The 26,305-nt window shown below is 36.1% G+C and overlaps 3 protein-coding genes across 5 annotated transcripts; all 3 read right to left on the bottom strand.

The window, feature by feature from the left end:
• Nucleotides 1-2,363: 2,363 nt before the first annotated feature.
• nt5c2l1 (5'-nucleotidase, cytosolic II, like 1) lies at nucleotides 2,364-15,137 on the bottom strand. Of its 3 annotated transcripts, none has more exons than XM_039676918.2 (19): nucleotides 14,873-15,137; nucleotides 11,981-12,054; nucleotides 11,777-11,894; nucleotides 10,088-10,183; nucleotides 8,738-8,829; nucleotides 8,596-8,653; nucleotides 7,871-7,964; nucleotides 7,563-7,616; nucleotides 7,343-7,426; nucleotides 7,173-7,214; nucleotides 6,957-7,058; nucleotides 5,789-5,855; nucleotides 5,503-5,673; nucleotides 5,365-5,416; nucleotides 4,244-4,312; nucleotides 3,833-3,893; nucleotides 3,520-3,696; nucleotides 3,199-3,285; nucleotides 2,364-3,025 (listed from the first exon to the last, which is right to left on the bottom strand). In XM_039676918.2, exons 1-19 carry the CDS (start codon nucleotides 14,908-14,910, stop codon nucleotides 2,939-2,941), a joined length of 1,623 nt encoding a protein of 540 aa, XP_039532852.2. In that variant the 5' UTR covers nucleotides 14,911-15,137; the 3' UTR covers nucleotides 2,364-2,938. The 3 variants fall into 3 exon arrangements, with proteins under 3 accessions (XP_039532852.2, XP_039532851.2, XP_039532853.2); XM_039676917.2 differs by having other exon boundaries at nucleotides 2,364-3,028; nucleotides 14,873-15,136; XM_039676919.2 differs by lacking the exon at nucleotides 4,244-4,312 and having other exon boundaries at nucleotides 2,364-3,028; nucleotides 14,873-15,134.
• A 1,265-nt stretch (nucleotides 15,138-16,402) lies between these two features.
• Nucleotides 16,403-21,788, bottom strand: LOC120483165 (solute carrier family 2, facilitated glucose transporter member 11). Its single transcript, XM_039678083.2, has 12 exons — nucleotides 21,681-21,788; nucleotides 21,498-21,596; nucleotides 21,157-21,317; nucleotides 20,519-20,643; nucleotides 20,304-20,433; nucleotides 20,022-20,170; nucleotides 18,631-18,821; nucleotides 18,238-18,348; nucleotides 18,032-18,133; nucleotides 17,239-17,314; nucleotides 17,025-17,152; nucleotides 16,403-16,682 (listed from the first exon to the last, which is right to left on the bottom strand). Exons 1-12 carry the CDS (start codon nucleotides 21,702-21,704, stop codon nucleotides 16,464-16,466), a joined length of 1,515 nt encoding a protein of 504 aa, XP_039534017.1. The 5' UTR covers nucleotides 21,705-21,788; the 3' UTR covers nucleotides 16,403-16,463.
• Nucleotides 21,789-21,985: 197 nt separating this feature from the next.
• ska1 (spindle and kinetochore associated complex subunit 1) lies at nucleotides 21,986-25,723 on the bottom strand. Its single transcript, XM_039678082.2, has 7 exons — nucleotides 25,597-25,723; nucleotides 24,814-24,903; nucleotides 24,437-24,561; nucleotides 24,137-24,240; nucleotides 23,822-23,962; nucleotides 22,998-23,167; nucleotides 21,986-22,774 (listed from the first exon to the last, which is right to left on the bottom strand). The coding sequence occupies exons 2-7, from the start codon at nucleotides 24,899-24,901 to the stop codon at nucleotides 22,626-22,628; spliced, it is 777 nt and encodes a 258-aa protein (XP_039534016.1). The 5' UTR covers nucleotides 24,902-24,903; nucleotides 25,597-25,723; the 3' UTR covers nucleotides 21,986-22,625.
• Nucleotides 25,724-26,305: the final 582 nt, after the last annotated feature.

Below are 26,305 nucleotides of genomic sequence, written 5' to 3'. Positions count from 1 at the left end.
ATCTCTACACGTAAATGCTGAAAACGTGCTATCAGCTCTTAAGTGATACAAATGTTCCTCAAAGTTTTTGAAACAAAGTCGCACAATTTTAGGATTATGCCTGGGGTTAAATGGGGGTGGTAAACTCTCAGCGACTGGAGCACCTCAAATACCTCATTTACGAATGCGACTTGTCGGGGCACGTTCGCAAAGGTTGCTGGGTAATAGTGGAATGTGAGGAATGGGAGATGATATGTGTCTGTGGTGCTCGGGACACATCATCACTTCTCAAGCAAGTCGCTAAATAATCTGCTCGTCTTCAATGATGTCACAACCGCTTGATTATGGAGAAAAAAAACATGCATTTATGAGTGTTTGGTGAATTCCATTACGCCTTGTCTCAACCCGATGTTTGTACTGTTAGACATGATGTAACAAGTTAATTACTGCTGAATGGCTCTCTAGTGTTTGCGCTTATCGAGTATCATTTGAAGGTCACTCAAAAAGGGTCAAAGACCACTTGAGTTAAACAGTTGAGTTTGTTATTAACGGTTCATCATCTCACCTCATCTCAGGCCTATAAGGTGTCTTATGGGAACTATGTTGTAACTTAATTTTACTGCAAACAAAAATGAGGTTAGATGGGTCTGTTTGAAATTGAGTACATCCCATTACCTTCAAAGAGCACATTGCAAGTACACAATACTTCCTCCTCAACACATTGGGATTTATTTAGGGAAAACCTGTTTTATCCATCATTATTACTGACCAAAGCCGTCAATGTCTTCTGTTGGAGATACGTTTTTATCTAATTGTATTCGTTAGGGTGCTTTCCAGGAAAATAGTAGTGTCAGAAATACTTAAAAAGCAAGTACAAATGTTGGTCATTAGCCTCTGGTCATGCTAAACTTGAAACAAGTTTCATTTTATATTCATATTACATTGGTTTTGTAATTTGTGCAACCCAGTTTAAATCCCTGATTTGTGGTACTAATCACCTTAATGGTGACAAAACCATTTAAGGTTAAGTAAAGGTTAACAATCAAGTTAAATCAAACTTAATTTATGAAGTCAACTACTGTTCTCTCAAAAATTTAGGCAACTAAGGAGAAAGATGACAGCAGAAGTGGAGGAAATGAGCAAACATGTATTAAGAGTTGCCCTGACTCAAAGTCTTGCTTGATTAACTGGTACTCAAACCAATCAAGTAATCTTAATTTGGGTTTTCTGAGGCATAGGCATATGAATAGTACATATTTCTAGATTTGTACAATTAAGTTCAACAAATTGTTGGACATTAAGTAGCCACAGATAACTAAGAAGGGCTAAATAGAACAACTGTTGGGTTTAAAAAAAACTATAGAATGGGGTAATATTATTTCATGATAGGATATAATGTTAGCCTACTTCGTTGTTATTACTTAAATCGTGCAACAGAGTTGACTGCTAAATAGTTTTTTAGAAAATAAAAGCTGTTCAGTTAAAGACTGTGTATGAACTTAGTGTCAAAATAATGTCACGATCAAGAGTTCAAGAGGTTCAAGTTAAAAATCTAGTTTTACAAACATATTCAATGTAATTATCACGACAAAACACGCGATTTGTGCCTCTATGCTTGAGACAAAAAGTCACGTGACATTCATTGGCTTACATAGCCTTCTAACTTTGTTTCTTTGCGTTTTATCGCTTGATGTGCTTAGTAAATTATAACTTGTCTATAGGCTATCTTTACACATGCTACATTTTTATGATAATCATTCTAAATATATTTTAATCGATACCTGTTGCAGGGAATTCATCAGCCGGTTTAATTTGAAAAACGAACAAAATTGTAGGCCTTGTTCACAGGTTGTAGTTGTTCTCAGGTCGACGCAGCGGGAATCAAAACAAAATAGCGCGAAGTCTGTTTGAACACAGTGGTGTGTGGTATCTGAGCTGTTTATAGCAACAAAGGCTGGTAATAATATGGTCTAATTTTCAATCAATCTAATTTTACAAAATCAAATGATACGCTAGTTCTCCATTCAAGTCGGGCGCATAGTCTTTGCCGCCATCTTACGGACAACAGAGATCTTCATCTTCCCGAAGATGTCTAGTTAATTTACTCGTTACCGATTGAAAGTTTTTTTTTTTTTTTTTACTGCAATTAATATTCTGTTTTTATGAATGTGCGGTTTCAGTTCCTCGACCTTTATATCATAAGGCACATTAAAAATTTAATTCAGCAATGAATTGTGACAATGCTGTTCATGTTTCCTTTTTGCTTGGCAAAGCCAGGGTGGCACCTCTAAAATGCAGGGACAACGTTGAATAGGCTACAACAGGAAATTAGTTTTCGCATGTGTCTGAGTTTAATCAAATTACAAATAAATATGACAACAGAATAAGTCTAAAATAAAGCTCTTTAATTATATCAATTCATTAAAGCCTAAGAAAAACAGCCATAAACAAAACAGTATAAACAAGCAAACTAGCAAATATATAAAATAGGCTATAGCCTTTATTAAATCAGTTGGGGCAGAATAGAAAAGTTTTAGAGTTACTTTCCAGATTAAGTTGTTATACATCAATGTCTGTGTATAAATGATATAATAAACAAAAGTAAATAAACAGTTCACCAATGAGACAAAAGGCTAGATACTTTATCAAAGCTCTTAATCACGAACACAGAATAAACAGAATATAAAAGTTGTATAAATAAGGATTTTACACTTTCTTAATAAATAATAACAAAACAGCTGTTAACTTAAACCATATGACATGCAAACGTAGCAAACTCCTTTTAATCACAAATTTCTGCCAGAATCATACTTAAGCTAAACTGCAAAACAACCACACAAGCGCAGATGTGTATAAATACACAGTTTTGAGGCAGGAATGGAAACTGAGAAAGTACAACATACACATTAAATAAAAAGTTCATATTTACAGCAGTAATAATAATAATAAAAATCAGTCCTCATGTCTCTGTGGATGAACCTGGGTTATTTCGGGCACAATTTTCATCTTGTCCGCAGTTGGCATCGGCATCGTCACACTCACACTGCTTCTGTGTGCAAAAGATGTAAATCACTTAGCAAAGAAAAAGAATCATTTTCGAACAAAAACATTATTGTTACATTTAAAACATTAATTCAAGTTACAATATTTGAGAGTAATACATTTTAGTAATATATACATTTATAATTATTATATAAAAAGTGAAAGTGCCATTCAAACCTGGATGTTTGAGCTTTTGAGGATGCGCTCTGGCAACTCTGTGATCTGCTCTTTGGTCTGAGACTCCACAGCGGCCTCGTGTGGCAACTGTTATGAGTGACAACATTCATTCAACACACATGGAATTTAGATAAAAATATCAGCACCTATTTATTTTTTTACTTCTTTTTTAGAGCAATTTAGTAGTCTTAAAATAGTACTATAAATAGTTTATTAAAAACGTATAATATTTATTTACTATAATTATTACAATTATAATTTTATAGCATCTTTATTAAATATTATGTATAGTTATTTTGATAACTGAATTGGAGAGCGTACCAGGACGTGGGGGGCTCTGAAGAGGTAGCTGAAGGGGTAGTTTAAGAGGTTGAGGCAGGTGCTAGAGTATATATCCGCATAGCGCAGTAACTGACTGGCGAAGAGGGTTTTTGTGGAACCACAGCGTAAAAGACTGCCCATTTTCCCATAGCACAGATCCATGCCGTACGTCACCATCTGTAATGCATATCGAAAAAACGCTATGTTACGGTAAGGGTATGCATTTTTAAGAAACACAATTTTAGAATATTTTTTGCATGAAGATAATCCACAAAACAGGCTGTGAAAGCATCAAAACTTCCTGAGAACTCACCTTTATCCTGCGCTGAATCGCACTAATATCCGGACTCTCTTGACTTCCACTGTCCAAATGCCTGATGGGATAAAATGAGGGGTCAGCTGAAAAGTTCAATGTCATTCAGTTGTCATTCACTCTTTGGTGTTCTTTGGTCACTTTTGACAGAGAAAAAAGAAAATAGTTTTTATGTTTTACTTCATCGGAATGGTCCAATGTTGGGCAAAGTTACAATTTTGCGTTACTTTTTTAAAATGCAACCTACTTAGTTAATTTTTACGGAAAGTAATGCGTTACGTTACATATGCGTTCGATTTCCTCATCTGGGCTCGGCTTGTTTGTTTTTTAATTAAAGAAAAAAAAAAACAATAAGCCTCAGGCTGAAGGAAATGCAAATTCACACCTGAAGAGGGCGCAGCTCAAACAAACCTTTCAGCTGTGCTGCCATTCTGGATTGCAGAAGAATAGGACTCAGGAGAAGAAAGTTCATCACTCTTACTTAAAAACAACAACAACAACAACAAAAGAAACACAAATGGGATGTTTGACTAAAGTTATTTTTGCCTATCGGTTGAATTGGATCATCGAAGGTCAGCAGCGAGACAGACACAGAGGTGTCAGTCAATATATGACAAAAAATGTATTTGAAAAGTAAATTAGATATTTTGTTATACATTTAAAATGTTTTACTTTATAGTTACTTAAAGTAATCTGATTACATAACTCACATTACTTGTAATGTCTTACCCCAACTCTGGAAGGGTATATTGTGGCACTTGCCATGTGAACACTCAAAGCTTGTTTCGATCAAAGTATTGCGAGAGTGACTAGAGAGCAGACCATGTGCTTTTACATTGTGCTTGCGGTATTTTGATGTCATGCACCGATCCACACACAAACCACGGACATGATTTAAAAAGGTTAAATGGTCCTAACAAAGTGATACTTGTACTCCTCACAGTCAAAAAATATTGCTTTATATGATGAACAGAGTGAATTTAGGCTTGTATTCACATATGACCATTGATCAGTGAACATAAACAGAAGCTCAACCAAACCTGCTACCGTGCGTAAACAAACCTCACTAGTTCTTGCTGAAGCTCAAACATTCAGCGAAACAAGAGAATGAACCTCATTGGCTCTCACACATCAAGGGAACACACTTCCATTTACCACAACTGATGTGTGTTGAGGAATGTTTAAATGTGAATTAAAGATCGAGTCTCTTCAGACAATTTTAAATGCTCAATTCATTTGGATTACGATATCTTGAACAATATGACATTTGAGGTGTTTGAACACTTTTGACCCCTAAATGAGGAGAACCACATTTATGTTTTTTTTTTACCCAAAAAAGGTTCAAAAAGACTTGATACAATAAAAGCCTAAATAAAATATAATTGCTGAATAACCTAATTAATTTGAACTAACAACACTAGATTGTGTGTGAAGTCTGTGCACAGAAAAGCAAGTATATGGAGCGCTGTACTGCCACCTATCCATCATGCCCAGTATTGCACTGATTCTGGCAGAGAAAGACTCACACTTACTGATATAACTCTGCAAGGAAGATGTCAAGATGTCTTAACTCCTCAAACATACCTATAAAAAGAGACAGTATTTTTAGCCTCTAGCAGTCAACAAATCCATTCTTTATCAAATGATGAAAATGAAAGGGTGTTATTTACTGGTTTTGTCGGTCCACACATGCAGCTCCTTCACGAGCTCAGGAACCACCAGGAAAGTCTTCCAGCCCTGACGTTTCTTTGACTTGAGGATATCCCCAAAGATGTGATCCCCCACATAGAGGATGTCTTTGCCCTTGACATCCAGCAAATCACAGACCATATCAGAAGATCCTAAGAAAGGGGTTGAAGAATAACTGACATAAGCAAAAGCAGTGTCTTCATGCAAGCCTAGCAAACAGATCATGAATATGATGAGGACAACATGTGAAAACCCCTCTGGCATTACCTCCAGAATACACTGTCCCGTGCTGGAGGTCTCCAGTGTATGTCCCAATACGCAGCTTTCCAGTGACCTACATCAGGGAACGATCAGAAGTTTAGTACAATCCAAGACATGCCTTAATGTTAATAAAAATATACAGTGTACAATGTTATTTATTCATTTATTGACTGCCATTCAAATGTTTGGGGTCTGTAAGATTTTAATGTTTATATATGGAGAAGTCTCTTAAGCACACCATTCATTTGATTTAAAATACAGTAAAAACAGCAATATTGTGAAATATTTTTGCCATTTAAAATAACGGTTCTCATTTTAAATGTATTTGAAAATGTATTTTATTCCTGTGAGGCAAAGATGAGTTTTCAGTCTTCAGTATCACATGATCCTTCAGAAATCATTTGCTGCTCAAGAAAATAATTCTTCTTATTATTATAGAAGTTGATTTTTGACTGATGCTGTGGATTTTCTTATGATTATAATATAAATATATTATTATTACATTCAATGTTTATGGCAAACATGCACAACAATATTGGAACATGTACTTTTTAATGAGAATCCTCTTGTCTGGGGCACAATTTTGTTAAAATCAGCACATATTGTAAATAAATCCCACCATAATGGTACAAACATTAGGCTACACTTTATTTTAAGGTGTCTTTGTAACAAAGTAATTATACATTTAAGTGCTGGGCATAATTTTAATTAACATGTTAGTGGCGTGTAGGCATAATTTATAGTTATTACTATAGTAAGTACATGTACTATAAAAGGTCACTGTAAAATAGTGATACCACATATTATGTCACTGAGAACAAGACTTTTCAATTCACTATAAAGAGAAATGTGGGTAAATAGGGTTAGGGTTAGGAATGTAAATGTAGTAAAGAGTCATTTCTTTATCCAAAGTCTGATGGATAAGACTTTGGTATTTGTATAACTTTTTTTTTTTTTTTTTTTTTGTAAAATATAAGCTAGACATGTTCCTGACATTCTTAAGATTCACCCATAGTCTCATTGTTATTAAATCATTGGGTATAACAGCTAACATTTACATAAAAAAAAACGTATTTTTACCTGAATGAATGGTTAATTTAAAAGAGAGCACAGCTTTTGATTTCTACATGAATAGTAGCAGTGACTGCGCACCCACCAGACACCAGGAACCCACCGTGTCGACCTGTCGCAATACTGTCCCTCCTGCGAAGAACATGGGCTTCCTAGTGTCCACCACCACCAGGTCAAAGTAGGAGCGCCAGGGTTTCTTGGGGTTCTAGACAACATAAAACATTTCAGAATTTTAACATCTCTATGTGTGCATAAAGTCAGAGTAAATGACACTAAGTGGTATGTTTTGTGTCAGTCAGAGAGTACTCGTGCTGCTCACCTTAGAGCCAGCTGGGAAATCCAGTAAGTACTTCATAATCCCCTAATTTGAGAAAAGATATGATACAGCGTGATTAAAATCCAATTATGAATATTAATGATAGAGTGCAATGATATGCAGCCTGTCTGTGGCAGTGTAAATAATTTCTAGGGGGCTGGCGCTCTCCTTACCTCAGTGTAATTGAAGTCGCTGTTAGTGGCCAGGAACACTTTGGCGACCTCTTTAATGCGGCTCAGTAACACAGGAAGACGAGGCTAAACATAATCATATGTATATGGGTATTTAGGCACATGCAAATCTATAATATAATCTATTGTCATCATAATGATGATTCGAATACAAAATGTTTCTCTCAGGCAATTTAAGAAAAAAGATATAATTATTACTTACATCTTTAATCACGTACTTGTCCAGGTTCTTCAGTGTTCGTTCCTTCAGAATGCCCTGAAAGACAAAAAAAATAAAATAATAATAATTGCTGTAATGTGTGTATGCCTGAATATTCAGCATTAATCATCAATAAATGGATTCTGATTGGCTGTCAATGTCTTTATCGTTCCATCGTTCCAACGTTAGCGCTCCTCTGTGTGATAATTGTTATAGTTGTGGACTTCCCTATTCTCTTAGAATTAGAATGACTATTAAAACTTTATAGTTATCGTCCTCCCTGTATAATCTACACAAAAATGGTCGTTTACCGTGTCGTGAAGGTGATCCATGGCGTCCCTCACGTCCTGAAACATGCTTCTGTGTGACATGAACAAGTCACCGTGTTTGAACCCTTTCATGCAACTAAGTGGGAGAGGAATAGTAAAACAGATTTTAGAAATCTTTTAATTATGCTATTTTAAAGGTTCCTAAATTATTTTTGGAGGTCTGCTAAAAATGGGGCATCCAAGCAACATGCATCCAAGGTCAAAAACACACTTTCACTTGCAGCATAACCCATTTTCTTACATGTCTGAAAAGAATTCTATCTTTCTAAACCTGACACCTCAAGCGAACCGTCCCAGAGTTTGTTTGCAATCGGTCCGAGACTACAGTACCTCGTTTAGGCGATGTCAGAGTGATTGTTTTTGGTGCGGATCTGAGCACGTTCGCCATGTTCACATATGCCTAAACAAACCAAACCAAGGGAGAAAACTCACCAGGTTCCGAAATAAACGCTCATGCACCCTAAGTTTTCTTTTTCGGCATATACTCAACAGACTTGCTATATGGTTGCTAAGGTATTCAAATTGGTCGCTAAGGTGTTCTAGGTCTGCCATATGAACAGTTTGAAAATGATAATGGTTTGAAACCTTTAGCATTAAGCATAAGCAAGAGTAATACTGCTTGCCTCAGCAAAAACTGTAAATTATAAACATTATTCTCATGACTAAGCTGTAAAAGAGCCTGTTGCAGTTAAGAATAATTTACTCACTTTTTATATCTGGTGGATTTGGCGAAGAAGTCCATCAGACAAGCATAAAGATATGTCTCTGAGAACATGAGAGAGACAAATAATGTTAATAGAATCGATTATCCTTTCACTTGACCGTTTAGATGCAACAGTTTCATTGTACCTGATAGGTTGAAGAGCGTGTTGAGAACGTAAAAGCGGTCAGTGTCGTCCCTCTGGATGAACTTGTTTGGATAATACTCATCAACCTGTTCACTGCAAATAGACACACGTTTTAATGAGAATAGTAGCAGACAAATGACAAACCATATAAAAGCAATGGGAATATGTTCACATGTCGGAAGGCGTGTGGCGAAACAATAACAGTGTGTCACTGAGCTGCCCAGCTAATGTGTCACAGAGAGACTGCTAACAATACTGTTCTCAAACAACTGATCCCTGCTAAATAAAACCGTCCCCAAAATACAACCATGTCTAATGAATCACCCTTTACATCGCTGTCTTATTCGTGAGGATAACCAACAGCCTCATTAACAAAATCTACAGTTGTTGGATATAAATATACTACTATAATGAGTTCATTACTTCATCTGTGTCTGATCTAAATAGAGTTGGCTCTCAAATTAGACATTTTCCACCAAAATGGAACAAAATAGTGGTTATAAGTTTTTGTTCCTCCACCTCAGGAGGTCTAACTATTTTTTATGACATATGACATAAATATTTTATTTTATACAAACTACAGTTGTCTATTTTGTTTACTATTGTAATATGTTGTAAAATCTAATTTATTCCTGTGAATAAAAGCGGAATTCTCAGCATCATTTTAACATGATCCTTCCGAAATCAGTCTAATATGGTGATTCTTTGATGAATAGAAAGTTCAAAAGAACAGCGAAGATAGATAGATAGATAGATAGATAGATAGATAGATAGATAGATAGATAGATAGATAGATAGATAGATAGATAGATAGATAGATAGATAGATAGATAGATAGATAGATAGATAGATAGATAGATAGATAGATAGATAGATAGATAGATAGATAGATAGATAAATCTGATTGGCTGATGTACATGGAACATGTTGTAATTGGCAAAAATCAGGTTCTGCGTGTTCCTAGATAGATAGATAAATCTGATTGGCTGATGTACATGGAACATGTTGTAATTGGCAAAAATCAGGTTCTGCGTGTTCCCTCTGTTTGCAGTCACATGAGTCAACACATCCAAAATAACTTTTGCCTTGTCAGTTATTGCCTTGCCCTGCTGTGCTAGTCTGTAACACAGATCCTTGCATTTCTTTATCTGTTTCCAACAGCTCTCAACCCTGCCGTTCCTTCACATTCGGCTTATTGGCTTTCAACCTGCCTCCCTTGAATGTTTTGTCCCACGCTGCACTCAGCTTTGTTGGAATCTTCTGTTGTCAGAGAAAGGTTGAGGCGGCATTTGCGAGCAAACTCTCACTCAATACACCATTGACCCGCGCCACAATGAACCATCTCACTCACCCTCTCAGGTACTCAAAGCCGTGAGTGCACACCAGGATGTTTCCATTGGAGTCTATTTTCAACAGGTTACCATACGTAGTATCGTACACCAGGCCTCTGGAGAGGAGAGGAGAAAGAGAGAGAACATTGGATTGAACAAGAGTCTGGGAGCATTCAGACAAGTGAATAATTGATAGCAAAATATGGCCCTCTTAGGAGTTAAAACAAGAGTTCATTCATATTTATATTTCCCCCCAGCGGTATTGAGCAGAGAGTTAAACTGTCTGCGTTTGGCATTCAGCACGTTTAAGAAACGACCTCAAGCACTATTGCTTTCATGAGACTCTTGAGACTGGTGTAATGCAGGGCATTTTTATTTGTATGGTTACCCACAAAGTTTCTCAGGAATGGTTTATAATAGGCTCAAAAATGACTACAAACACAAAATTTCCATCTTGTACTAAAGACTAAAGAGATCCATTTATATTGGAATTATCCGATAATTTACACTACCGTTCAAAAGGGGGTTTTTTTCTTTCTTAAAAAAATACATTTGTGCTTTTATTCTGCAACGACAAATTAAACTGAACTAAACAAAGACATTTATAATGTAACAAAAGATTTATATTTCAAATAAATGCTGTTCTCTTGAACTTTTGAAAACAAATCACACTTTCATAAATGAAATAAATCAAATAAATGAAGCCTTGGTGAGCATAAAAGACCATAAAACTAGCGAAAGGAATAAGCATATTCATCATATATCAAAACTGATCCTTTAATTTCTCAATACAAGTCTTTTCCACAATTCAGCATATTATTTTAAATGAAAAATCTAAATGCAATAACTTTCTCCACTTCTGAAACAAATTTAGTTTAAGAAACCCTCTTATCAACCCCTCCCCTCAAAGTACCTGAATATATTCATAATGCCTATTTTTTCAAAATCCAATCAATACTCGATGGAAATGACTGGATTTTGAAGTTATTAATGGCATTTCATGTTGATTTGAAAGCAAATGAACATAAATTAGTACAAATACTGAAACTGTAAAAAAAAAAAAAAGATTTCTTAGTATTTTCGTCTTATGTTTCTTTATAAATGTATAAAAGTTCTTAAATCAAGAGACATTAAATTAAAACGCAAAATTATTTACAATATAAAGTCTTGTTTTCTGAAAAAATTGATCAAAATTAAGTGAAAGGGTAAGAAAAATAAACTTAATTTAAAGGTAAAATTTATTTTATTTTGCTTGCCACATTGGTAGACATATATTGTTTTAAGCATAAACTTGCTTTAATTTTGATATATTTGTTATCTGATGTCATTTTGCTTCTCAAATAATTGAATCTTGATTTAAGGACATTAAGGTATTTGTACTGAAAAAATAAAGCAGACAATCATATTTTGCAGTGAGGATTTCCCTGAACTATACATTTTTAAATTCACTGCACTCTTCTAAACTGTTGTCACTTCTTTAATGTGCTCACATTTCTATTGCCCCTTGTGATGTACCATTCCCATTGAAATCAATGGATTAATCGTGTTCTGTGACTCAACGTAAACCAGAATATGGACATTAAGAAGAAGATGTGCATGTAAACACAGTCAATGTTCTGCTTGCACCACCAAAACCCTCAAAAGCCTTTCCAATGAGCTCAGTTACCCAACATAGCCTGATCCAGACCCATTAATGGCGCAACACTTACCGTGTGGGAAAGGTTGGGTCGTATGAATAGCCCAGCAGCTCGTGTGGGTATCCGATTGACACCAGCCTGTCTCTGAGCAGCTCAAAGCCCAGACTCTCATACTCTGGAGACTTATACACTGTTGAAAACACGAGAGTTGATGTGAAAGAAGCACTTCACACATAGTCTGACAACTTGTCCCAAATGCACTATAAAAGCACTCACCCGCCAGAGTGTAATCCATGTCAAATCCATAGCACTTGATGTTTTCCAGTGTCAAACTCCGGTTCACAAACACCCTGAAGGAAAAGACAGGAAGTTGTTTATTTGATTGGTCATACCTTTTCAACAGTTATCGATTTGGCATATACTTTTATCCAGAGAACACTTACACTGCAATAAATGGGACCCTTTTATGCCATTTTAAAAGTCTTTTTTTTTTTTTTTTGAAAAATGATTTCAATGAAGTATTTAAATGAGGAATATTGTGACGTGTTTGTTCCTGGAAGTAAATTCAAGCGTTTCAGGGAGCTGCGCACTGATAGTGAACATGCTTTGTAACTTTGCAGACAATGTTCATGCTCAAACAGCAACATTACACACGAAGAAAGATGAAAATGTAAAAACAAATTAAACATCCTTTAAGTTATAATCAAAGCCACAACCTCAGTGTGGTAACCCTGGCATAAATGCTGAGTTTTGTTACATTATTGAACTGAATTGAATCAACATTGACTCGAGCTGAATAACTTCTGTAGAGCTTCTTATTTATGACTGAATTGAACTGGTGGATATTAGTTATTGAACTAAACTGAATCAACTCTGAACTGACTCAAGCTGAATAATGACACCACTGTTTTTTTAGGGCTGCTTACAGCAGAATTTCATTTTGTTTCATATTTGATGAAGTTTGCATCATAGATTGTTTATTACTGTGAAACTGCTTTAAAACAATCTGTTTTGTATAAAGTGCTGTGGAAATGTAGATAACTTCTATAGCGCCATGCTCTATCAACTGAGCAACAAAAACACGTAATACCGCCAAAAAGTGGTCATTTACGTGTTTGTATTGAAACGTGCAGTGTTTATCGCACTGTCCTATATATCAAGTCAGCGCAGTTTAGGTCTGTTCTTATCAGGTCCCTGGCATATGACATCAGTGCAGCGTGTGTGAGGTCACTGCATGCCGTTCGAAACATGTAAAGACGTAGGGTGAAGGAAACGCCAACTGGCACTCTTTCAATGCAAATTTTTCAATGCAAACAAGCTTTGTTTTTATATTTACAAAGGAAAGGACTGACTAAGCAGTACAAAAACAGTAAGACAATGCAACTTGATTAAATGTAATGAAATTTTAAATGTTGCATGCTTAACAGTCAACTAATGTTGGAAATTAAAAAGAATTGAGGTTGAAATCTTTGATATCACAACACTGCATGGCTAGAATTCCTAAAAATATTTCTGACCAACTGACGACTGACGGTTTCATATACTCACCTATATATTAGTGTTTGAAAATTTGTAACATTGTATAGGCTTTAAAAAATATAACAACTTTTAATTTAAGTGAACTTCAATCAATCTTTGCATAAACCCATTGTAATAAATGTTTCATTAGCTGTGCCTTTAATATATCAGGGCTCAACACTAACTAACAGGTATGCAGAAATTGAATAACCAAACACTGCACAGTGCAGTTATGAATTGAATATTAGTTGCCTTTATGAATTGGCTGAATGTGATATTTTGTATTTAAACGAACAAATTCAAAACAAAGTAGTCTTACTGAAGACAATTTCTAGCACAATACACTGTAAATAAATTATTGTTGGTTTAACTAAGAAAAGTAAGTAATCTAGTTGCCTTAATTTTGAGTTCATTGAAACTAAAAATTTTAGTTACAAAGAAAGAGATTGATTCAATCAACAGAAACTCAAAATATTGTGGTATAAGTTGATTTGACAAATGAAAAAGTTGAGATAAATCATGAAAATAATTTCGTACAATGGAGAGAACCTAAAATGCGAATGCATCATGGGTTGCAAGTCTCTGACTCACTGTGTAGGTTCAATTAAAGATGTTTGTGATAGTCAAATGTTTGCAATGCCATCTGCAACCTTTCTTATCATCGTTTTTCTTTTTCAAATTCTTTGATGACACACATGAATTCCTAAAGAAATAGTTCACCCAAAAATTTGAATTCTGTCATCATTCACTCGCTCTTTTGTGTTCAGTAGAGGAAATAAAGTCATTTGGCATGACATCAGGGTGAGTAAATAATTTTAATTTTGGAGCGGACTATCCCTTCAAGTATATCCAACGTCTTAATGAATAAAAAGCACAGTTAATTATCTAGATGAGTGACTTATCATCTGTGACTAACAATTCACCGAGCAAAGAAACAATCAGTCTTTTATCTTTGAATAGATAAGACTGAGTATACAGGACCAACTAACTAAATCAAATGAATGAATAAATAAATAAACACTTTATTTTAGTGTCCGTTACACATTACATGTACTTACTAGTAATAAAACAAAAATTGTGCATAATTACAAGCAACTAAACTTAAACTAAACCCTATAAAGTGTTAATAGTGCTCAGTACTTAACCAAATAAAGCAGCCTATTTTTTTTATTTTCCCGTTGAGATAGGCTTATTGTTTAATAAATGATGTTATTATTTATTTATTTTTATTTTTTTGGAAAAGTTTTGTTTAGATATTATCTAGAGCATTGGCCCGGGTTTATGTCAAAATATGATGCTTTTATGTAAATTGATGTCATTGAGAGGCAAGAAACTCAAAGCCTGTCAGTGGAGGCTATTGCCACATTATTGTGAAATCAAACAAGGTACTCAAAATGCCATTTTTTTGTCCAAAAAATAACCCTTGAGGGAGACAGCATGATATATGACAAACACCGAGACCACTATTAAGAATTACTGCAACAATGGTGTAGTGGTATAACAACACAATTTATAGCCTATAAAAACAAACAAATCAACTGAAAATATAAATAAATAACAGCACACTAAGACCCGTGTTTCTAAAGATCGTTTAAGCCGGTTAAAGGCAGGTACTCACCTGTATGACAGTGTAAAAGTACCCGTTCTTACCTGTGGTGTATTTCTTTTTTGGCGCTGCGCATGTCCATCGCGAGTGTCCGTTCCCTCGCGCTCCACGAAACACTCTCTGATCACTCTGAACTGTCACAACACCTCTTTTGCCCTTTAAATTGTACCATGATGTTGACATCACCAATGTGAATTTACTTTGGGTTTGGCTTGTAAACAGGAACCTTAAGTACGTAGTTTGGGCGTGTGTGGGGCGCACGCGAACACAAGTGAAGATTGAAATTGGTCGTTGTGGACGGGCTCCAGCGCGCAGCTCGAGCACGTAGATTGTGTTATCAGTATCAGACAGGCGCGCGCGCTCGCCTCTGGATCCAAAGGTCCCAGTCCAGCGCCCAAACACGAAACCATCGATACTGCGCCACCGAGGCGACTACAACAGGAGGAGCATTTACAAATTAATCGCGCATTCATATTTCATTTAGCCCACGAGTGTTCCTCCCTTCATTCATATTCGCAACAAGAGAGTGCGTCTCTCACCCCGGGGCAAGTTGTCACACTGGTTATAACTATATAATACTCGATTACTTAAAGACAAACTTGTCACGCGTTTTAAATTTTGAACAAATTCTTTCGTCTGTGGCTCATAAAATAAGACATTTTGAAAAATGGCTTTTGTACCATGTTCCTTTGTGCTTCATGTCACATCCAGGATAAATTCCTAAATAGAGATCAAGGCATTAAAATTTTGAATTAGTTTTTAACTTCATATTTTAATTTTTTAACAATTTTGTAATGTGCATTTTGTTTTGTAAATAATACAATTGTATTTGTTTATTATTTAGCTTTATATTTTTTTTCAGTTTATTTTAGTAGCCTATTTAAAATTTTTAACCAATATTTGCATTTTATTTTAGCTTTATTTCAACAAACGACAACAAGTGTTGATTCATGTGTTTTTTTTTCTGATTAATGTACATAATGAAGACAATTTTAGCCAAAACCTTTTGGCTTTTAACATTCTTCACAATGTCTTATTTTGTGTTATACAGACAAAATTTCTTCTGTTTTTAAGCCACTTTTAAATTTATAACATTTTAAATCTAAAATGTTTTTTTTTAAAGTAAAAAATGTGATGGTTTTAGACTAAATATGTAATTCAAATATATTGTATAATATTTAAGGATAAAACAGCCACTTGGCAGAAACATTAAAGCATTTTTCGGTTTAATTTTCAAGTATACAGTCATTTTGGTGGAGTCCAATTTTTTTAGTTTGATAGTTTTATGGCGTGTGGAGGTCAACACACCTCTAAGGACTGATACTCAAGCCTTACTAATCACTGCTGAACTATCCAAAGAACAATGTCATTGCAGCGCAACAACTGTACCAGGCCAAACCTGAAATGGTGTCTCTCGGCGTGACAAAGTACAAACATATTGATTCAACTTTCAGTTCGCCTCTAATTAAAATTAGATTTGGAGATGTGGCTTACAGTTTAAACACACAAGACGTCACCAACAGAATAGCTAAAAAGATCACAGAGTCATCAGCCATCAAAACAACAAATGAATATTGGGTCTAAGATGATTTTTATTGGTCAGCTTCTGATTTGACTATATGACTAATTCTGGTGCTAAAGCTTTGTAGATATGTCAGTTTGTATGCTGTTGATGTGTATTGAGCTCAGTTTGGACTGTAGTGAGTATCCGCGTTTCTGGTGCATTCTCTTAAAGTCTTCGGAGATCTCCAGAACAGTTTTATTCTTTGTCTCAGGCACGTGGAACCACACAAAAATACCAGAGAAGAAGCAGAACACAAAAAATACAGAGAAGCAAAAATAATTCAAATGCTCCTGCAATGGAGAAAAACATTAGTTAAGAAAGAAAAAAAACAGTCCAAATAGACATATAAGTGCACCTTATATTTTTTGGTTTAGGTCATCTTACACTTATACTGACACCTAGTGGTGTGGGTGTATTTAAAAGAGCACCTCATGCAATCTAAAAATGGCAGCCTCCATAAGAAGACCCACTCCATGTAAAATAGTTTTTAATAAAGCTACTAAATATGAGTGAAGTCTTCATCTCTTGTGAGATTATATTTGAAAAATGTTTAAAATAATGTACATTTTTTTTGGATGTGTAATTTCTAAGCAAAAAATGGGTCATGAAATGATTGAGGCGGACCAGCTCACCACTATAAGAGGAAACAACATGCCCACTAGGAAGAGCCCGACCCAGTTGAGGATGCAAGCCACCATGAACGCTGGAGGTTTATAAGACTGTGTGAAAATCTCACCAGGAAGTGATGCGGTCACTGCGGCTGTGGAAGAGAGTTCACAAGAGTAATTTGGAGACATTAGAGCCACAAAAATACACTCTTAACGTCAGAAAAATGTGTGGCTGTACCTGGCCCGCTAGAGAAGAAGAAAATGTAGGTGAAAATAAGGACCATGCTGCAGTATGGCATCCAGGATACAAAGCTCTATTACAGAGACATTTCCAATCTCATCAACAGTTTCATGGAATATACAGTACCCATATAAACACTTCATTTAATGATTTGTCTTTAAGAAATAATTCACTTCATGACATTCTTTCTTCAATGAAATGCAAAATGTGTGGATATATGTATAAGGTTTTCACTTATATTACATTATTTGTGTCATTTTTAAAGCTTGACATCTGCAGTCCCCATTCACTTCCATTTGACAAAACGATCAACTTGACATTTGAGAATTGTGGTGAAGGTTTTGTGTGAATAACAACTTAAATTTAGAAGAAAAAAAAACTAACAAACAAAAATCAATTAATTAAAAGACATGCAATATAGTTCAGTCCCCATTCGGTTTCATTATATATAAAACAGCCACCTGAGATTAGAAAAGCTGTGCCGAAGACTTTCTTTTTCAAAAACTACTTTTAAGGTACTTTCATGCTTTTTTGACAGTTTTGTATCCATTATATGAAAAGAGCAGCTGGATATTCTGCCAACATCTCTTTCTCATATGGCTTTGGAATGAGATTAAGTAAATTCTGACCTATTCCTTTAAATGTAGCTGCACAAGCAGCGCTTTTCTTGTTAATAACTGAATTATTAGACACACACACACACACAAACTATCGTTTTAATTCTCATTTAAAAATTAACCACACAATGTATATAATTGCACGATTGCATAATTAAAAAATCAACCCAAACCTGGAGGTAAAGAGTGAGTGTGAGCAGGGCAAGCGAGGCCGCCATGCAGAGATAACCCCTAAAGAGAAGCACTCTCTTCCCAGTACTCTCAATGATCAGCACCTGGATAAAAATAGCACAGTAAACAACCACACAAAACCAACAGAAGCTTCCTTTAAACCAGGTCACATCATGTTTTGAGGATGAGGTGGTGAAAAGCGGCTCACGCAGGCAATGGAGGTGGAGACTTCACACAGGCCTGTCCCTAAGGCGACGTAGCGCAGGTTCTCCTTGGCAATGCCGGCAGCTTGAAACACATCAAACGAATAGAGATAGACCTGCAAAGACATCAATCACAGGCCATATGAACACCAATACCTTTAAATTCTATTACTCATGTTTGAAACTGAATGATGAAAATAATTACGGTGGCTTTCTTTAAAAAGAAGAATAGGGGGGGAAAAGACAATTCTGGTAATGTGTTTTCTGTGCTGTGTGAAGTCAATTTCCTGAGCAGATTGTGGCATGTAGCTGTGCGTTTTGACAAAATAAGCCTTCTCGATTCAATCAATTTTCGATTGAGCAGGTGCGGGCGGCTACGTGTCTTTCTTGTGACTCACAGCACCGATGCCGCAGAGCTGCAGAGTGACGAACGTGACGAGGATGGTGAGGAGCTGCCAGCGGACGTTGTGGTCGAGGAAGAGGTCCATGAGCCCCTGGATCTTCACTCCCTTCAGGGTGGTGTGTTCAGCCAACATCTCCTCCATCTCTGGTCCAGGGTCCCTTTCAGCCCCCCACAGCCTGCGCAGAGCTGGGCCATAACAAACATTGTCAAACAACTTGACAGAGTACACACTGTAAGATTTAAGAGGACGTGATACAAGTACTGTTTTGACACTTTGGCTTGGGAAGTGTTTGCCAATCGATTAAAAGTTTGGAGTTAGTAAGATATTTTTAATGTTTTTGAAAAGTCTCACCAAGGCTGCATTTATTTTATTAAACAAAATACAGTAAAACAGCAATATTGTGAAATATTATTTCAATTTGGAATAATTCTATTCAAGTAGATTTTTAAATGTCATTTATTCCAAAAAATGTCAGTTATTTATTTAACTTTAAATTGAAATATCGCATAAAACATTTGCAAATAAAGCAGAATTTTTCACTTTTCCCAGACATTTCAGAACAACCAAAACAACATTTTCAGATTCTGTGCAATGAGATTGTTCCGCTGGTTAGTCCGGCTATGCCGTCCCATCGCAAAGTATCGACACGAATCAAGGAATGTATTTGGTAACTGTGCTCCCATCATAGTTTATGTGCAAGTTTTCTTACCAGATAAAAATTTTATCCGACTTTTAAATCATAATTAATTATTTGTTTATTTTTCTTGACGTTTCCATCCTGAGGTTTTTTTATGAGATATCCCAAAACGCACATAAAAATAGGTGGATGGAAACATAGTTGGTGTCACATGACCCTTCAGAAATCATTCTAATATGCTAATTTGCTGCTCATGAAACATTTATTATTATTAAAAGTTTTTGTTGCTCAATATGCTTGTGGAAACCCTGATACACTATTCAGAAGTTTGGGGTAAGCAAGATTTAAGGGGTAGAATTAAAAAAAAAGAAATGAATACTTTGATAAAAAGAGACAGTTATGAAATGTATAATGTTACAAAATATCAGTACATAAAAATATACAAAATTATTTATAACAAACATATGCAATTTTCGATTCATCAAAGAATACTGAAAGTATTGTGGTTTCCACAAAAATAAACACTGTTTTCAAAACTGATAATAATAAAAAGCACTATAATTATTACTTGAAGAATGATAATAATTGATAAATGAGCAGCAAATAGGCATAGTAAAATTATATTCCGATCACATGACATTGAAAATTTCTGTTTGAACATGAGAGACTTATTTCAAAGACGTTAAAAATCTAACATTTAACCAGCAGTGTATGTGTAAATGTCACTGAAGGAGTCTGTGGTTCTGACCCGTCTCACAGCCGTGCTTGTCTGCCTTCTCCAGCAGGAGGTACCGCGGGGATTCTGGGAGAAAGGGCAGAGTTAGCATCTGCAGGAGCCCAGCCGCCCCACTGAAGGCCAGCAGCCAGATCCAGCCCTCCTCAGTGCCTAACACCTCGCTGACACACACACAAAACCAGAGTTCAAATCTTTAAATTTGTATGATGAAGACGTGTTCATTTGATTGACACGTGGACAGCAAAAGTAACAGAAAATCCTACTGGAGGATGAACCGTGCTGTTAATGACCTACCTAATCCCAAGCAGCTGACCGAAGAACTTGCCCAATGAGACAAAAGAGGCCACAGACACACCAACCATCCCACGCAGCCTCTTGGGGGCGCACTCCAATATATACATGGTGTGGACAGTCAAACTCACACCTGCGCAGACATCACTCAAGTAGTTTATTTAGAAACACAGCACATCACAAAACAGACAATATATGTACAGATTTTTCCAACGTACCAGCGTTGAGGCCATATAGGACGCGTGCCACCATGATCATCTCAAACGAGACAGCGGCTTTACTCAACAACATAAGGACAGCTCCACAGATTGCCACCACATTGTTCAAAAGCATAGTTCTCTTCCTGTGAAGGGTTAAAAACACAAAACACACTTAGTTGCTGCTCCTTCTAGAAGAATTTAAATACTTTAAAATGACCAAAAATGCAAGGTTACCAAAAATGCAAGGTTACCAAAAATTAAAACTGTAATTTTCATGTCATTCCATTGTTTTTAATAAACCTTAAGCAAGAACTGACCACAGAGAAGTCTTCTGAACAAGTTGTAAGTACCATTTGAATGGTTATGATTTACGTCAGATTTGACTAACTCTACCTAATCTGAGGATAATAATAAGGTTAAAGGTGTTAAATAAAAGTCAAAGCACACACCGTTAAAAAAAAAAACAAATAAATAAATAAATTATATACACATATATATATATATATATATATACATACATATATATGTATATATATATATATATATATATATATACACACTTTCTTTATCCAAAATATCTTATATTTTATGGTGAACTATCCCCAGTAAGTAACTTCATTCAGCATCAGACGATGACCTGACCACACTTCCAGTACCTTCCGTACACGCCTGCCAGATGTCCAGCATAAAGGGTTCCGGCCAGTCCTCCGATGCAGTATATAGACACAATGAAGGACCAGATGAGCGACAGCTCCCACGGCTCAAGGGAGTGGCCATAACGCTGTTGGCAGGTGCTGTTCACCAGCTCTTTAATAAACTTGGAATGCAAGCACAAGTCTCAGTTGATTATGCCATTAATTTCATTTTATTAAACTACTGATATGTATTGATTCTTTGGTCCTTTGGGAATGTCCCATGTGATTAACACTGATTCCCTCAAGCTGCCCTCAAGAGACAGTAAATCACCCTAAGACACTTTATAACCAAAGGTACTTACAATTGATGGCGAGTTCAGGACAGAGATATGGAAGCCATACTGGAAGGTCCCTCCTATTCCTGCTATGAACATGGCTGCAACGAGCACTGGACTTTTTGCCTGCAAAAAAATGAAAGGTATTTGTGAAAACTGAAATGCTCAATTTGTGAACAAAATCATCATGTAATTTAACAGTTAGCGTACCAGTTGTCTTAAAGAACCCGTCATTCTATGTGCAAGTGCAGCGTACTCTATATTCTCACTAATCTTGATGTCTTCCTATGCCAATGATGATGACAAAGCAAGAACAAAATGTCTAACTTACTGTTGATGTGTAACTTTTCATGCTTGGTTGAGTTTTTGGTCAGTAAAGGTAAGGATCCACTCATCTTCACACATCCCTCGGGTACTGTTAACTGAAGCTGCTTCTTTTGTCTCAAAAATTAATAATACTAAAATGTCAGTACAGGAATCTCACCGTTTTTTTTAAATGACACTGACATTTGAGATGAGGCTACGAATACTGCAATTTTATAAGAGCTCCAATATTTTTCCACTTTCCACCAATATAAATAATACAGCAAACAATTTATAATTTCATCATCACAGATAGAGTGACCCATCTACATCATCAACTGTGTATCCACAAAGCCAGTTTGCAGGTTGACCCCAGAATGCAAATTCATCATGTGGTGCTCCTGAGAATTTCTAATGGGTTTTCAGAACAGGATTTATGAGTAAATTAAGTCTGTTGTTGACATTGATTGAAGAGAAGTTTGTTCAGCAAAATAATGAGTTTTTGTACTGCAACAACTTACACAAAGTTATACCTTAAATGCAAATTCATGAATTATTAACAAAATTGAGCACACAATGGTTTTAGCATTTGATGTTTGACTGTGTAATGTATAATTTATGTTGTAGAACAAAATGTGAAAGATTCTTCAGGCAATAACAGAACGTTTTTTACATTTAAATCCATCTCTCTATCAGGTTTTAGGCCTGCAACCGAAAATTGATGTTCATAAGGATGATTTGGCAAGTTCATTCCACAGCAAACAGCTCTCGAACAAACATATCCTTTAGTGCACAGAGCCTTTTAGAACTCCATTGAAAGCGATGTGATGGAGATGTGGGCGTCCACGACCCTTAGAGCAGGAGGAAGCGTGTGAGACCACCGCCTCGGACCTCCTTCAGACGCTGGCAGTGGCGTAACATGTTCAACATGCCCACAAACCGTTTGTCCACCTTCAGCTGGGTGAACTCTCTGATGTCTTGCTCCACAATGAAAAACTGACCTGTGGGACACAGAAAGAGTTGATGGATTACCTTTTTCAGCCTATTAAATACCAGACCAGGATAATGCCCCGTGGCATTAATAGATTTTTTCAAGCAAACAGCTGACTCTCAATTCTTGATATGACAAGACTGTTAATACATGATGGACTGCAGAGCTAAATGAGGTCAAATAAGCCTTTGACCTGCGGCTCCAGAACAGACAGACAGATAAAACTGTGATACCCTTGGTGTCCTTTGTTTCTTGGTCTTTGAAGCGCTGGTGGAGCGTACGGGACGCGTTGTTCAGGGTTTTGACAGACTGATGGAGGATCTTATATTTTGATGTCACAGCTGTGTTGATGCTTTGGACCGCCGCGTTCAGCTGGTCGTATGTCACACGGCCTTTCATGTACCTGTGAGAGCACAAGTGACATTGTGACAAGTGACATCTCTACTAATCAAAGAATTGCAAAAAGTTTAACAGTTTAGCGCCACCCCCTCCTATGAATGACATAATCATAGTCATTCAGCATACGTTCTCAAACTACTTAAATATTAGGAGAAGAAAAAAATGCAATAATCTTTTGCAATCTTTTTTTAATTTATGTAATTCATAATGCTTCATGGAAATGTAGTTCTTTCCCTCATTAAAGCTGTACAGTCTTATACCGTTGTAATTTTGGGTTCAAATCAAAGTTTGCAATGTTGCAATTCACCTCGCGGTTGGTTGGTTTGGCTCATAGCTTATAACTCTTAAACAAAGACTTTTCAGAAACCTCTATGGAAAACACTTCCAGAACCAAGGTCGCTGAAAAAGTGGTCCGCCACTGTTGCCCTATGTAGAGTTTGGTGATAGCACGCTGCTAAAAAACTCATTGCAGTGCATTTTGGGATTTGTTTGAATCTTAGAAGGTAGCCTACCTTTCGAAACAGCCTTCACATCAGGATCCAGGCTACTATGATGTCTAGTTAGGCGGCTCACTGGGTTTTGCAACACAGCTATTGTTTTTTGTTCTGTACTATTATTTGCTCACAGAGTTTGTTTAGACAGTTGTGGAAGGACTCACGGTGGTATGCTGTCAAACTCTGGGACTGTAATGAACTCCATCTCTTTGATCTGGTTTCGTGGAGGTTTCCTGGGCGGCCCCTGTTCCTGAGGGGCGGGGGCCGCATCTGTCTGCCTGCTCTGAACTGCCACCTGTCCTCCACTGAAGATAAAAAAAAAAGACAAACTCATCAGCTTCAGTCAAACAGAAGCTGGCTGAAGCTTTATGTTGTTGAGATTTTCTGTGGTGTTTTTCCTAATGATAACCCAAACTGAATAAGGCACCATCCCACAGAGGGATAGTTAGGTAATAGAAAGATATAAAAACAAGAAATACCCTTGCAGAGCTGCTTGTTGGCCTCTTTTGGGCATGTGCGGAGGGGTGTTGTTCTTGAGGTGATAGGCATCCTGTTCGTCCTCCAGGAAAAACCCTTCTAGATCCTATTGACAAGATAGTTAAAAGATTCAGAAAAGAGAACAGAATAAAAAAATATGTAGCTTGGAACATATGCACTTTTGAAATCCAAAAAAAGGGGTCAATAGATTCAGAAAAAGCTCAGATTCTCCCATCACTAAATGTTACAATTACAGAGAATATCTGCAAAATAGAATAAATATTAATGAAAATATATTACACCTTCAAATGCTTCAGCAAGTCTCTCTGCTGGCCCACATATATCTCAAAGCGATCAAGAAGCTCATTGATGCCAGCGACTTCTTGCTCGATTTTGAGAAGAGTTCCCCGTTTGCTTGGATCTTTTGCTAAAGAAAATTCAAGGAGACATACCGTAACAAACCATAGCACCAACAAGGAACACACAATAATGACAAAATATAAGTCACTTTACATTTTGAGTAAATGATGAGGTTGAGTAAATGATGACAAATTTCATTTTGGGGTGAACTATCCCATTAATTAGTAATACTTTATTTTCGTTTTTAGCAAAATTTTATTGTGAAATAAAAAAAATATTTAAGTGCATCACTAGTAACAGTACAATAAATGCAGCTTACCAACAGCTCGAAGCTCCAGCAGTCTTTTAATCATGGATATTTTGTTGTTAATATGTTGTGTTACTTCTTCAAGCTCACAGTGATTCATTTCTTTAAAAGGGAGATAAAAAGATTAGAAGTCATCAAAAGCATAACTATATTCAAAGACAGACCATGCTTTAGGGTACTGTAACCTAGCAACCGCCTAACAACACCCTAAGAACAAGACAGATAGTCGTAGTAACGACCTACCAACCACCAAGAACACATTAGCAACATCCACCCAGCAAACTTACACTCAGAGAACATTAACCGTATCAACCCTGGAGAATTACACACGACATGCAACACAGTTCAAAATATATTTACTCTCCATTAGGCCGAAATGCACACATTTTAAAGCTTTCGTGGAATGCTTTATCATTCGTTCTTCCTCTTTTATTTTTGTTTGTTTTGATGAACTCTTCTATGAACGCTGCAGCATCGACGACGATGACGACGATGACGACGACAACAACAACAACAAATCTAGTGAGTGACAGATAGCACTGCACACATAAAACACCGTTTAACAGTACTCCTTCAGTCTAAATAATTTGTTACAGACATAAATCATGGTCCACAAACGCTTCTTAATCAGTAAGTTATAGCTAACGTTAAATATAAATAATAATAATAAATAAAAAAACGACAACGGACAGTCTCATTTTGTATTATTGTTCTCAATCTAAAGACAACGTTTTGGATAAATAGGCAACTTTATCAGTTAGGGAAATAAATACAAACACAAATAATGATATTTACCTGTCCTGCGGATTTTTATGGGGATGATAAGTATATTTCTGAAAGGGATGTGATGAAGTCAGATCGCGCCAACTTTTAAACACACACGCACGCGCGGAAGACACTTTGTGATTCGTCCACGCACTTTCGTCAGAGAGAAACTCTTCAGCACAAATTCATAATAACGTAATAAATTGTGCTTTCTGATAAGACCATTCTAAATGTTATGTTATTTGTATTGTATTTCCGGTAGACTGGCTATATCTCGATTTATTATGTAATTAAGTATTTCTCTGATTTTGTTACTGCTGTGGTTTCACTGAAAGGTCAACAACTAAAGATACAGTGAATTAAATAAATGAAATGTGCATTTTAAAATTAAGTTTTAGCTTTAGCAGCACTGAATTCTGATACGTTTTTTCCATAGACTGTAAAAAAAAAAAAACTTTCTTTTTTTTTGGGATTTCACTTGGGTAAATTAATGTTCCAGCGTTAATGTTAATGCCTTTACAGCGTTTTTATTCAACAACGAAAATATTTTTTTCGACGATGATGGTTGACTCATGGGTTTAAAAACACATTTGTGTCTTTTTTCTGAGATGCAAAGTCGAGACCGAAACCACAAAATCAAGACTAACTCCGGAAATAGCAAATAAACAATTTATTTGCAAAACAAAAATTGTTTCAACAACATTTTTTTTTTTGTATTTAAATAAATGCAGATATAAAA

This window comes from Pimephales promelas, chromosome 23 (assembly GCF_988280905.1).
Source record: "Pimephales promelas chromosome 23, fPimPro1.hap1.1, whole genome shotgun sequence".
Classification (NCBI taxonomy): Eukaryota; Metazoa; Chordata; class Actinopteri; order Cypriniformes; family Leuciscidae; genus Pimephales; species Pimephales promelas.
Note: the sequence above shows the minus strand (reverse complement) of the source record. Positions and strands in the feature narration are given on the sequence as shown.